At 39.1% G+C, this 14,788-nt stretch overlaps 2 protein-coding genes across 2 annotated transcripts; both read right to left on the bottom strand.

The window, feature by feature from the left end:
- Positions 1–761: 761 nt before the first annotated feature.
- Positions 762–3,633, bottom strand: PCDHB5 (protocadherin beta 5). Its single transcript, XM_037801270.1, has one exon. It carries the CDS (start codon positions 3,425–3,427, stop codon positions 1,040–1,042), a length of 2,388 nt encoding a protein of 795 aa, XP_037657198.1. The 5' UTR covers positions 3,428–3,633; the 3' UTR covers positions 762–1,039.
- Positions 3,634–10,689: 7,056 nt separating this feature from the next.
- On the bottom strand, positions 10,690–14,482 carry PCDHB4 (protocadherin beta 4). The gene has a single exon (XM_037802040.1). It carries the CDS (start codon positions 14,330–14,332, stop codon positions 11,933–11,935), a length of 2,400 nt encoding a protein of 799 aa, XP_037657968.1. The 5' UTR covers positions 14,333–14,482; the 3' UTR covers positions 10,690–11,932.
- Between the last annotated feature and the right edge of the window lie 306 nt (positions 14,483–14,788).

Here is a 14,788-nt window from a genome sequence, read left to right as displayed (position 1 = left end):
GAAAATACCTGCTAAAAGTGAACATGTACTTACTAAATGACCAGAAATGTATACACATTTACCAAAAGTCATGTGCAAGAATATTCATAGCAGCACTATTCATGATAGACAAACCTGCACCAACCCAAATACTCATCTACTGTAAGACAGATAATAAATTGAGATATATTAATACAATGGAATACTATGCATCAATGAGAATGAAAGAATTAAAAATAAAAAGCAGTATCATGGAAAAATATCATAAATATAATGCTGTATGAAAGCCAGATACAAAACATACTCTAGTATTCCATGTAAACAAATTGAAAGCAGGCAAAACTAAAGTATGGTATTGAAGTTGGGACACTTGTTATCCTTGTCTGGGGGTGACTGTAAGGGATAATTTGTGTGGCATCTGGGGTGCTGGTAATGTGTTTCTTCATCAAGCACTTGAGTGTGCTAGATGCTCTGTATGTTCACTTTGTGAAACTTCATTCAGCTGAACATTGAGTATTTGTGTACTTTTTGGTAGGTATATTATAATTTAATTTTAAAAAGCTTATTAAGAAATGTGTGTTAAAGGGATTAGGGCTGAGAAAGAAGAGTTAATAGATGGTTGCTTTCCATCCTAATGATTTCTTATTTATTAGATTCATTATCATACATAAGTATTCCTTAGAAAACAACCAAAATAAATAAAATGATGCAAACATGCTTTATTTTTGCTATTTAGCATCAAATATGTTTAGGGTGTGACAAAAGAGACTACAGAGAAAATATAACTATTTTATTTTATTAAGATGCTTCGTCACTACAATTCCCAAAAAGAAGCAAAAATTTCAGAAAAATCAATGACATGCACAGATTTGGAATGGGTGCTAGGTAAATAAAAGCAATGAAGTGGAAATGAGTTTTCCAAAACTGGACAAGATAAACTTCAAAGGACAAATCCATTACAAAAGGGAAATCAAGACTGTACCTGAATATGGGATTTTTCACTATTACATTCTTAAACTCTGTATCTGGGGAATATCATGATCTATCATGATCAAGATCCCTAATCAAATCCAAAGCTGTTCTGGAAGGGGGCATTTTCCTCAATTTCTTTGCCAGTGCTCTGGGGTTGGAGGTTGGGGATAATCGGTTTCAGAAATTTGAATTCATTTGTCCTGGAGCCTCCTGTCAGACATACCTCATACTGGTAGCTCTGGGACAGGGTCCCGGTGCCGCTGACGTCCACCAAGTGGCCCGGAAAGTGACCCGAAGGCACCGAGCAGCGACCACCCGAGGCCGTCCTGCGCCTCCCGCACAGCCGCACCGCGATGAACAGCAGCACCGAGAACAGGAAGAGCGACGAGACCGAGGCCAAGGCAATGACCAAGTAGACGGTGAGCGAGTCGGCTTGGGCCTCGTCCGGGGCCGCCTCCGGGAGCGGCAGGTAGGGCTGGGAGAAGCCGTCCACCAGCAGCACGTGCAGCGTGACGCTGGCCGAGAGCGGCGGCTCGCCGTTGTCCTTGACCAGCACGACGAGCCTGTGCTTGGGCGCGTCGCGGTCGCTCAGCAGCCTGGCGGTGCGCACCTCGCCGTTGTGCGCCCACACGCCGAACAGCCCGGGCTCCGTGGCCTTGAGCAGCTGGTAGGACAGCCAGGCGTTCTGGCCCGAGTCGCCGTCCACCGCCACCACCTTGGTCACCAGGTAGCCCGCCTCGGCCGCCCTGGGCACCAGCTCTGTGCAGGGCGCAGAGCCGTTCTGCAACGGGTACAGCACGAAGGGCGAGTTGTCGTTGTCGTCCACGACCACCACGCGCACCAGCGCCTCGCTGCTCAGCGCCGGGGAGCCCGCGTCGGCCGCGCCCACGCGGAACTCGAACGCTTGCAGGGCCTCGTAATCCAGGGCCCTGAGCGCGAACAGGTGCCCGTTGTCGGCGTTGATGGAGACCAAGGAGGCGAGGGGGAGGTGCGCGTCCTGGGGCGGCAGCAGCGAGTAGGTGACTTGGGCGTTGGTGCCCGAGTCTCTGTCAGTGGCGCTGACGCTGCCGATGTGCAGGGCGGGGCTGTTGTTTTCTCGGACGAACAGGGTGTAGGAGGTTTGGGTGAAGTTCGGCGCGTTGTCATTGACGTCCGCGACCAGCACGGTTATGTTGTGCTCAGTTTTCAGCCTGGGGGTACCCAAGTCAGTGACGGTGATGGTGATGTTGTACTCGGCTCTGCTCTCTCTGTCCAGAGGCCTCTCTGTCACTAGGGTATAGAAATTCTTGAATGTGGGTTTCAGGAGAAAAGGGAGATCGTTCTGGATGGAGCAAATCATCCTACCATTGTCCTCGGAGTCTGGATCAGAAACACTGAAAACAGCAACTACAGTCTCAGGGGAATTTTCTGGGGTAGGGCTGGTGAGTGTGGTCATGATCAGTTCAGGGACGTTGTCGTTCACATCCACCACCTGTACAGCTACAGTACATTTTCCTGAAAGGCCTCCGCCGTCTGTGGCTACAATTTCTACGTTATAATATCGAGTTGCCTCAAAATCCAATGTCCTTTTTAGACGGATTTCTCCAGTAGTTTCGTCTATTACAAATGGTTGAGTAACATCGTCGCCTTGGAATAGTGTATAGGCTACACTCCCATATGTTCCTGCATCTAAATCTCGGGCGGAGACAGCGACCACCAAGGAGTTGAGGGGAATATTCTCGAGGACCTGCACTTCATAGACCGACTGTAAAAACTCAGGGGCGTTATCGTTATTGTCCAAGACGACAACGCGGACTGTGGTTGTTCCGGACCTAGGCGGAGCCCCACCATCGAGCGCTGTAAGGGTTAAACTGAGCTCGGGATGCTCCTCTCGATCCAGCGCTTTGTCCAGCACCAGCTCCGGGTATTTTCTGCCATCTCCTCGATTATGAGTGAGAACATGAAAATGGGAGTTGGGGCGGATTGTGTAGCTCTGAACAGTGTTGCTACCTATGTCAAAGTCATGAGCTGTTTTCAAAGGAAACACGCTCCCTGGCTGGGCGCTCTCTGCGATTTTAAGGAGCATTTCACTCTCTAGGAACTCTGGGGAATGGTCATTTATATCCGTGAGCTGCAGATCACCTTGAAAAAACTGCACCGGGTTTTCCAGTAATAGTTGGAAATGCAGTATACAGGGTTCTGTTGCCCCGCACAGTACCTCCCGGTCTAGTTTTTCATATACAAGCAAATTCCCGGTCTTTATATCTAGCTGCAAGAGCTGTTTGTTTCCTTTGTAATGGATTCGCGCGCCCCGAGTGGCCAGTTCCCCCACCCTGAGTTCCAGGTCTTTTGCCAGGTTGGCCACAAAGGAGCCGCTTTCCGTTTCTTCTGGCATGGAATACCTAACTGACTCACAGCCAGCCTCCCACAAAAGCAACAGTACAGCAAGAAAGACAACTTGCCTTTTCTGTGACGTTTTTGCTAGCGCTGTCTCCATTGTTCAGTCCTGGTCCAGAATGCAGTTTCTTCAACTCGGTATTCAATCAGGCCAGAAGATTTGGGTAAATAACCTCAAATTAGAGCTTTCTGACTCTGACTTGCACCGGAATGATGTCCTCTCTGATGATCTCTGTTCCTAGATCTTACCTAAAATGTTTCCTTCTTTTAGTGAACATTCAGAGCTCTGATTTCCAGCTTAATGGCGCCCGGGGTATCCGCAGAGGTTATTATTCACACTCTTAGCCTGCAGCGCCACCAGGCGTCCACATTTACTATTTCACATAGTATGTACTATTCCATTCCAAATTCTAACCCTGGTGTGTATCAAAACCCTTTTAAGCCATAGAAGCCTCCCGTATCTCCAGTTCTTAGTTATTAGGTTCTAATCGAACATTTGCAGTGTATTTTCAATGAAAGAATACTTTTGAAAAAAAAGAAACAAAAATGATACATTAGTAGTCCCCATAAAATTGACTTTTGAGTACATGAAGAAACTTATTTTTTTGGGTTTCTTATTTGATTACATTCAAGAAATAAGTGATAAAGGGTATTTACAAAACTTTAAAATTTGTAAAAATCATTTTTATTTTGAAGTATAATATACATCCAGCAATGGGCACAAATTAAAGCTATACAGTTCAAGGGATTTTCACAAAGGGGACGCACTGGTATGTGCAGAATCCAATTAAAAAATAAAACATTACCAAAATACAAGAAGCCCCCTCCTGCCATATTCCATTCATTACCTTCTCCCATCTATCCCCCCTCCCCAAATTAAGCACTATCCTGACATGTATAATCATGATAGTTTTTTGTTTTTTCTTTTTGCCTCCCTCCCCCAACTTTTATAAATGGTATTATAGAGTACTTACTCTTTTGTCTGGCTTTTACTCAACATTATATTTGTAGAATTCCTCTGATGCATGTTGCTCTTATTTGCTCTATTCTGACTGCATTATATTATTCTATTGTATGAATGTACTACAATTTGTTTATCCATTCTCCAGTTGAGGAACAAATGGAGTTTTTCCAGTTGGGGTTATTATACATAGTGTTGTTATGTACATGCTTGTATATGTCTTTTGGTGACCATATGTATGCATTTATGTTGAATATATTCCTAGGAGTGGGACCGCTGTGAAGGTGTGCACATATATTTAGCTTCAATATCTGTGCACATATATTAAACAATTTTCAAAAGTAGTTGTACCAATACCAGCAAAACATGAGAGTTCCAGTTGCTCCACATCCTTGACAACATTTGGTATTGTCTTTTTCAATCACCATAGTGGTGATTACGTGGTGGTATCATATTTGTAATTGGAATTAGTATTTCCCTGGTGATAAATGAAACTGAGCACATTTTCACATATTTATTGGCCGTTAGGATACACTTTCGTGAAATGTTTGTCTTTTTGTACATTTTTCTATTTGGGGATTTGCTTGTTTGCTTATTGACTTGTAGGAGTTCCTTGTATTTTCTGAATATAAGTCCTTTTCCATATGCATGTACTGCAAATATCTCACTATGGCTTGCATTCTAACTCTTATGGAGAGCAAAACTTCCTAATTTTAATTTAGCGTGATTTGTCAATATTTTTAATTTATTGTTAGCAGTTTTTGTGTCCTGTTTAAATCTTTGCTTACCCTGAATTCACAAAGATATTTTAGTATGATGCATTTGAAAGATTCACTACTTTATTTTTCACATTTACAGCTATTATCTACCTGAAATTAATTTTTTTCATATGAATGAGGTTAAGGTCAAAAAATTTTTTCATATAAATATCCAAATGGCCTAGCACCATCTATTTAAAAGGATGCATTCCTCATTGTTTCTGCTGTCATCTTTGTTAAAAATCAGGTGACTGTATCTGTAGATCTGTTCAAGACTCTTATTCCATTTTTCTCTTTGTCTATCCTGCAATACCATACTGTCTGAATTACTATTGCTTTATAATAGGTTTTGTTATCCAATAGGTAAGTCTTCCAGCTTTATTACTCTTAATGATTTTCTTTAGTTGTTATTGTCCCTTTGTATTTCCATATAAACTTCAGATTCAGAATACCAATTTTCACAAAAAAATATGCTGAAACTTTGTTTAGGATTTTATTGCATCTATAGATCAAGTTGGGGAGAAGTGACATATTCCCAATATTGAGTCTTCCAATGAATAAACATTGTATATCCCTCTATTTATTTAAATCTTTAATTTTTCTTACTAATGTTTTATAGCTTTCAGTGTAGAGGTCTTAACACATGTTCTATTAGTTTTGTTCCTAGGTGACTGATATTTTGAAGCTATTGTAAATGATATTTTAAAATTTCATTGTCTATTGTTTCTATATAGAAATACGGTATTAATTTATATCTTGTATCTAGTGGCATTGCTAATATCATTTATTCTTTCCTGTAGATGTAGAGTCTTTCTGACTATCTATGTATACAATCATACCAATTTTTAAAAAGGCATTTTTATTTCTTCTCTTCCAATCGCCATGCCTTTTATTTCTTTCTTGCCTTTTTCCACTGGTTAGGACTTAGTGTTAAATACCAAATCAAAGTACTGATAGCCACCATCCTTGTCTCATTCTTGATCTCTAGGGGAAAACTTTCAATAATGTATCATTAATATGATGTTTACTGTAAGTTTTCTAAAAACACTGTGAAAGTTCCCTTCTAATTTTAGTTTGCTTACAATTTTATCATGAATGTGTGTTGAATTTTATCAAATGACTTTTCCTGCATCCATTGAGATAAAGGTGTGATTTTTTCTTTATTTGTTAGTGTGGTGACTTGCATTGATCAATTTTCAAATATTAAGCCACATTTCCATTCCTAAAATAAACCCTAATGTCTTGTGATAAATTATTTCCCTTTTATATATCTCTGAATTTTATTTGCTGATATCTTGTTTAGAATTTTTCTGTTTATTTTTACAAAAAAGATTGGTCTATAGTTTGCTTTCTTATAATGTCCTACTCAGATTTTGGATATTGATGTTGTGCTGGTAGCCAAATAATTTGGAAAATAGTTCCTATTTTTCTATTCTCTGAAAGAGCTTTATGAATTGGTATTAATTTCTCCAAAAATATCTGGAAAAATTCACTAGTGTATACTGGAGTGGGAAGGTTTTTAATAACAATATTACTATATTTAACAAATATGACTAATCAAATTTTCTATTTCTTCAATTTTTGTAAATTGTGTTTTAAAAGGATCTTGTGTATTTTACAGAAATTGTCAAATTTATTGTCATAAAGTTGTTCATAATATCCCCTTTTTGTCTTTTTGTAACATCTGTAGAATTGGTAGTGAGGTTCCTTTCTTCGTCCCTAAGATTGGTAGTTGGTGTTTATTTTTCATGAGTAATCTTACTAGGAGATTTTAATTTTATTAATTACTATGGCTTTACTGATTTTCTCTGATACATATTTATTATCTATTTTATTGATTTCTGTATATATATATGTTAATTTATTCCTTCTTTATTTGCATTTGATTTGCTGTTCTTTTCCTAGATTCTTGAGATTAAAGTTTTGATTATTGACTTTTAGTCTTCCTTCTTTTATAATATGTGCATGTAAGGCTTTAAATTTCTCTGTAGGCCCTGATTATGTCAGATCTTAATTTTTACCCAGCACAAAATATTTTGAATGTTCTGTTGTGATTTCTTCTTTGATCCATAGGTTACATAACTTAATTTTGAAATATTTGGGGGATTTCTTGGTATATTTTTTATTTCTGGCTTAATGCCACTGTGGTCAGAGTTCATGAGTTATCCCAATTCTTTTTTGAGGCTTGCTTTATGACCCAGAACATGGACAATTTTGATATATTCTATATGCACATACAAAGAATGTGCATATATGTATGTGCTATGTATGTCAATTTATTCAAAGATGATGTCTACATTGTTCATTTATTCTATATTCTTATTGTATTTTTTCTTGTCTGCTTATTCTATAGATATTGAAAAAGTTGTATTAAGTCTCCCACTATGATTGTGGATTTGTCTATTTCTCCTTTGTGTACTGTCAATTTAACTTTATACATTTTGTGTTATCTTATGGGGTCATGGGAGTATATTCAGTCTTAGAACAATGAGATGTTTCTGGTAGATTTAACTCTTTGTTATTATAATAAAATGTCTCATTTTATCTCTAGTAATGCATCTTTCCTTAAAATCCCCTTTTATGTGACTACAGCAATACCAGAGAGAGAGAGAGAGAGAGAACATAGCTGTTTTTCTCAAATCCAATCCGATAATTTGGGTTTTAATTGGATTATTTAGTCCAATTACATTTAATGTAATATCTGATGTCTTACCATTTATGTTGGCCACCTAATTATTTTCTCCCATCTGTACTGTTTTGTTTTGCATCATGTTTTGTGTTTCTTTTTTCTCATTATTTTATCTTCTTATAATTTGAATATTTATTTTCCATTTTTCCTTTAATTAGTTTTTAGTTATTCTTTCAGTGGTGTTCTGGATATTACAGTAATGCATCTTTCACTTACAAAAGTCTAATATAAATTATTAATTTTACTACTTCCATGATAATGTTTAGAACCTTAGAACTATTTAACTCCATTTACTCCTTCTGCCTTTTACACTATTGTTGTTATGAATAAAAACTTTACAAATATTTCCAATACTGCAACAAATTACTATTATTGCCTCATATAATCAATATTCAGTCAATATTCATTTATATTTACTCATATATTTACACTTCCTGTTGCTCTTTATTCCTTCCATTCTGTAATTCCTTTAGGGCTATTTTCCAGGTATGACTTTAATTAATTATCTCAGTTTTTGTTTATCTGAAAACTTCATTTTTGAAGGAAATGTTTGCTGCTAATACAATTCTAGTTTTTGTTAGAATATTTACTTTCTTTCAGGACTTTAAAGACATTGTTCCTTTGTCTTCTGGTTTCTTGATTTATTTTGAGAAGCCACCTTTCCATTTTGTTATTGCTCCTTTAAAGGTAACATATTTTATGTGGTTGTCTTTAAGCTTTTTGCTCTGACTTTGATCTTCATCATCGTTCCTATAATACAGTCCTTTGGTTTTCATTTATCCTGATTGGGTTTTACTGAGCTTTTTCAGGGATTAAGGTTTTTCATCAATTTTTGAAAATTCTTGTTCCTTATATTTTCAAATATGGCTTATTCCACATTCTTATTCTCTCTTCTTTATAGGTTTCCAATTGAATATATGTTAGGGTTTTCCATTATGTCACACATGTCTCTAATGCTGTTTTGTATTTTTTATTTTTTTCTCTGTGTTTCTATTTGGGTATTTTCTACTGACTTGTCTTGCATTCACTAATATTAATTAGTTTTAGGTTCCAGATACATATTTTTCAATTACAGAATTAATGAAAATTTTGAAATTTCATTTCTTTGGTGAAATTTCCAATCTTTTAATCTTTTTTTCTATCTTATCTAATTTTTTAACATATTAGTCGTACTTATTTCAACATAGTTGTCAGTTATTGATGGTATTTGGATCATCTGTGGAGTGTTTGTGTTTATTTTTTTTCTCCAGATTTTATTCATGTCATCCAGTTCTTTGTATGTGTTCCTAGAAATTTTTTATTGAATGCTGTATATGTATGCAAAAAGCTATCCAGGATCCATATATTTTATCTTCCTCCAAAAGAGCTCACCTTTTCTTCTGCTAGCTTGGTAAAGTAGTGTCTAATCAAATCACCTTAATCCAAACAGGCTATATGAGTACTCAAAGTTCCTTACAGTCATGATAAGCCCTTGGAATTTTCAGTTGAGAACTTTGTGTATTCTTTACAGTGCCTTTGGAACCATGGCAGTTCCCAAATTCTATTCAATCTGCTCTTCAGAAATTTTCCAATTAGGTTTTTAGTTGTCTTCCCTGGGCTACCCCATAGTTCACAAGTGTCCTGAGGGATAAAGCGGCCATCAGCTTGACTCCTGCAGTCTACCAAAGGCCATTGAAATTACTCATCCATGGCAAGAGCCTTTTGTCTGTTCTCAGGCTTAGCAAATTTCCTCAGAGTAAAAATGACTGTAGAAGTCTGTTCACATAAAAACTTTACTTTTCAGGAATCTTGGCCCCTTCAGTTCTTAAGAGATCATCATCTTCTTTCTGAAGCTTCAAACAGATAATTTCTGAATTTTAATCAGCTTATATAGTTGTTTGCTACTTCTAGATAATCCATTTAACCTAGAAGCAGAATTTCACCAAATATCTGCATAACTTTTAACCTCGGATTATTTAAAATCTATTTTTGTAACTTCTGATAGTAAAGAAAGAAGCAAAGTAATTGTGGGCTTCATTGCCCCCAGTAGAACTTCTGCCCCCCAAACAGCATGTGTTAAACTCACTATAATACCATGCCTAAAAATAACAAAAACAAAAAAATTGTAAAGTAGGTATATATTGTAGAAGCATTTGAGAAAATAAGATTGAAATGGTTGTTATTATCAAGATATTAGGCTTCCATGCTCTGTTTTGTTTTGCAACGATAGAACTGGCCTGGTTTTCTTAAGGTATGCATTTGGATCATACTTACTATTAAATTCTAATAATTGAATTTTGAATAATTGAATTTCAAAATGTGGATCTATCTATTCCACACCAAAGTCTAGTGATGGCCCCTAGCTGGTAAGGAAGGATTCATGCTTTATGAGTACGCATAGGAATGAGGTGGGTTCCGGAGGTTATCTGGGCAGTGTCATGTGGGTGAATATTCAAATTGGACTTTCTTGACATAAATAAAAAAAGTGAACTTCGATTTCCATGATGTTTAAATAGATTGGTGAAAACGTCAATCAAATGTCTTACTTTTCATCACACATAAAATCAATTTAATTTAAATAGCTAGTGATAAATGGATTAATTAAATATTGCCATATTTATATCTTATATATTTGTTTGTATTTAATTTGGTTTGCACTTTTGTCAGTTCCTCACTTCAACTTTTAGACTGGATCAAGACCAAAAGCTGTTTCTAGAATAAAACTTAACATTCAGTAATTCCACTTTCTATTTCCTTATATCCTTAGGAAAAAGAGTAATGGTGGAAATGTGTGTACTTAAACTTCAGTAGAGTGATATTTGAGATTGAAAAATAAATATTTTAGATTATAAAGCAAGCTCTTTCATTGCTCACATTGTGCCAAAAGTCCAACTAAGTCTGTTTAAAGTTATAGCCATATAAATTCAACTGCTTGGGAATCACATGATCAGCTTACTTGACTCATTGAACACAACAAAAAACAATTATAATTCAGATAAATTCATTACTAGTCTTATTTATTCAGGGACAAATGAATACTTATTTCATACAAATGCAACTTGAGCATGACTGAAAAAAATAAATTTATATGAAATGCCTGAAGTCTACACTGAAGAACAAAATGGAAGATAACGTGAACATCAAAAAGAAATCACTATTTAGTCGATAAAGATTGTCCATATCTATAAAGTAACTTAAAGTGAAAAATCTGATATTACCCAATAATCAGAGCTGAACAGAATAGCCAAGACTCAAAAGAAATTCCCTGAATCTTTTTAAAGGTGAGAAAAGCTGCAGGAAAACAGAGAAATATATACATTAATCTACAAGTGAACTTTTTTTTATAGGGCAAAATGAAGAGCAAGGAGACTGGATGCCCTTGAATGCTCTGAAAGGATTTAGGGTTTATTAAAGGCTTTGAGATTTGTTTTTAAAGGGTTATATCAAGTGGTGACTTAACAGTTTTATTTAATGAAGGAGATGCCAAATTATGTGAGCTCTACTCTTTATTACTTAGAAATGATCTTTGTTTAAAAAAATTAGTAGTAGGGAGTGTTATGAAGCACTTACAATGTGCTACATAGATGGCATTAGGTAGCAACCAAATAAATAGGACACTAGCATATATGGTGCTTGTAATGGGAGAATGGTCACAATTCTAGTGGATTAATATTTTAATGAAGTGCATGTTTATATAACATTTGGAATAAATAAGCACGCTAAATTTTATGCTCATGTTATTCAGGTGGTTTAGCCATGAGCAGTTAAGAAGAAAGGCCTAGGTAGCTATAAAGAATTTCAAACACACTGGCCTTGCAAAGATAAAATTATGTGGCAAAGACAACCAAAACATATAGAAATTCAAGATTACATAAAACCTTTAAAATTTTCATTAATAAGGTATATTAACTAATTTAAGAAATTCATTAAAATAATTTTTTTCATTGTACTTGAGTAATTTAGACTTTTGGAAACATTAATCACCAAGACAATGTCAAATATACCAAAAATATATACTCAGTATCTAGTATAACTAAAAATAATAAATGCGATTAAAACCAATAAAAAAGCAGAAAATTAGTACTATGAAGGACATGCATAGGTTTGGAACAGTGGTATGATATTTAGATAGCAATACAATATTTTAAAAGAAAGGCATCGCAGTAGGAGTTAATTTTGCCAAATTAAAATGAGAAGTTCACTGACCAAATATAATACTTAACTGAATACAAAGCTATTCCTGCAGTTGGGATTTTCTTCCATTTGTCTCCCAGTGTCCTGAGCCAAGAGGTTGGGGAATATTGGCTTTAGGAATTTGAACTCACCAGTTCTCGAGTCTCCAGTCATACACACCTCGTACTGGTAGCTCTGGGACAGGGTTCCGGTGCCGCTCACGTCCACCAAGTGGCCCGGAAAGTGGCCCTCAGGCACCGAGGCCGCCCTGCGCCTCCCACACAGCCGCACCGCGATGAACAGCAGCACCGAGAACAGGAAGAGCGACGAGACCGAGGCCAAAGCAATGACCAAGTAGACGGTGAGCGAGTCGGCCTGGGCCTCGTCCGGGGCCGCCTCCGGGAGCGGCAGGTAGGGCTGGGAGAAGCCGTCCACCAGCAGCACGTGCAGCGTGACGCTGGCCGAGAGCGGCGGCTCGCCGTTGTCCTTGACCAGCACGACGAGCCTGTGCTTGGGCGCGTCGCGGTCGCTCAGCAGCCTGGCGGTGCGCACCTCGCCGTTGTGCGCCCACACGCCGAACAGCCCGGGCTCCGTGGCCTTGAGCAGCTGGTAGGACAGCCAGGCGTTCTGGCCCGAGTCGCCGTCCACCGCCACCACCTTGGTCACCAGGTAGCCCGCCTCGGCCGCCCTGGGCACCAGCTCTGTGCAGGGCGCAGAGCCGTTCTGCAGCGGGTACAGCACGAAGGGCGAGTTGTCGTTGTCGTCCACGACCACCACGCGCACCAGCGCCTCGCTGCTCAGCGCCGGGGAGCCCGCGTCGGCCGCGCCCACGCGGAACTCGAACGCTTGCAGGGCCTCGTAATCCAGGGCCCTGAGCGCGAACAGGTGCCCGTTGTCGGCGTTGATGGAGACCAAGGAGGCGAGGGGGAGGTGCGCGTCCTGGGGAGGCAGCAGCGAGTAGGTGACTTGGGCGTTGGTGCCCGAGTCTCTGTCAGTGGCGCTGACGCTGCCGATGTGCAGGGCGGGGCTGTTGTTTTCTCGGACGAACAGGGTGTAGGAGGTTTGGGTGAAGATGGGCGCGTTGTCATTGACGTCGGAGACCCGCACGGTTATGTTGTGCTCGGTTTTCAGCCTGGGGGTACCCAAGTCAGTGATGGTGATTGGGATGTTGTACTCGGCTCTTTTCTCTCTGTCCAGAGGGCGCTCTGTTACCAGGGTGTAGAAATTCTTAAAAGTCGGTTTTAGAATGAATGGCAGATTATCTGGAATAGAGCAAATCATCTTTCCATTGTTTCCGGAATCTCTATCTCGAATTCGGAAGATAGAGACTACGGTCTCAGGAGCGTTTTCTGGGATGGAGCCGGTGAGTGAAGATACGGTCAGTTCCGGGGCGTTGTCGTTCACATCCACCACCTCTATGATAACAGTGCCTTTCCCAGATAGACCCCCTCCATCTGTAGCCTCAATTTCCACATGGTAAGTTTTAATTTTCTCAAAATCCAATTTATTTGTCAGTTGAATTTCTCCTGTTACTTCATTTATTGAGAAAGTTTGTTTAATTTCATCTGTTGCTTGGAACAAGCCATAAGAAACACTCCCGAAGTTTCCAGCATCTACATCCCTAGCCAAGACACTAACTACTGGGGAGCCTAGAGGGGTGTTTTCCAGGACCTGCACCTTATATGGCGAGTGCACAAACTCAGGAGCATTATCATTGACATCCATTATTTGGATTCGGATCATGAGAGTCCCAGACCTAGGTGGAGACCCGCCGTCCAGAGCCATTAGAGTTAAGCTGTACTCATCCTGTTCCTCTCGATCCAGCAGTTTGGCTTGCACCAAATCTGGGTATTTCTTGCTGTCACTATGATTTCGAGTGAGAATGTGAAAATGAGAATCAGGGCTGACCGTGTATGTTTGAAGACCATTGCTGCCCACATCCAAATCCTGAGCTAATTTCAACGGAAATATATTCCCTGGCTGGCTGTTTTCCGGTATTTTCAACAGCATTTCCCTATCAGGGAATACTGGAGAATGGTCATTTATGTCTTGGATCAATAATTCTCCTTGAAAAAATTGCACTGGTGTTTCCAGAAACACTTGGAAATGCAATACACATGGTTCAATAGGACCACATAACTCTTCCCGATCTAGTTTCTCCCTCAGAAGCAAATCTCCACTCTGACGGTCCAGCTGCAAACGCTGCTTGTCATCGTCAGAAACCAACCGGGCCGACCTGGCGGCCAACTCCCCAGATCCCAGGCCCAGGTCCTCGGTTAGATGGGCTATAAAGGAGCCGCTCTCTGTTTCTTCCAGCACAGAATAACGAATAGGCTCGGAGCAAGCCCTAGACAAAATCACCACCAAAATAAAAGCCATCACTTGCCTGTTTGGTTGAATTCTCTTTTGAGTCTTCATGTTGGAATCCGAGTGCATAAAATCCATTTCAGCAACCAAAAAAACTTGGAACTTTCGATCCTGATTTCTTGCTTGGAGGAGTCGTAACAAAGTTGCCTTTAACCTTAATTTCACCTGGTATATTGCTGCCCCAAATCTGTCGGTAACCCCGAGCTGCTTGCAAAGCTGCTTCGTGTGTTTTTGATTCCGCCCCAGCACAAAGGAATCTGCGAGCTCTTTAGGGGTCTTTATTTACAATCTTAGCCTGCAGCGCCACCCTGCGTCTTAATGTTCTCAAGTCAAAGCACATTTTGGAAATGTCCAAGTGAAACCCACTTTTGAAAAGTATGTAGAGTTTTTACAAACTTTATTACATAAAGTTGCCTAACTTATAAAGTTTTTCCATTAAATTGTATGAACAAGAATTTTTGTGAGTACAAAACAAAAGGATTTCTCAGTCTCTCCACAACCCTATCAGTGCAGCTTCAAAGAACTGCATTTCCC

Source organism: Choloepus didactylus, chromosome 13 (assembly GCF_015220235.1).
Source record: "Choloepus didactylus isolate mChoDid1 chromosome 13, mChoDid1.pri, whole genome shotgun sequence".
In the NCBI taxonomy this organism is placed as follows: Eukaryota; Metazoa; Chordata; class Mammalia; order Pilosa; family Megalonychidae; genus Choloepus; species Choloepus didactylus.
This window is presented reverse-complemented; position numbering and strand designations above follow the sequence as displayed.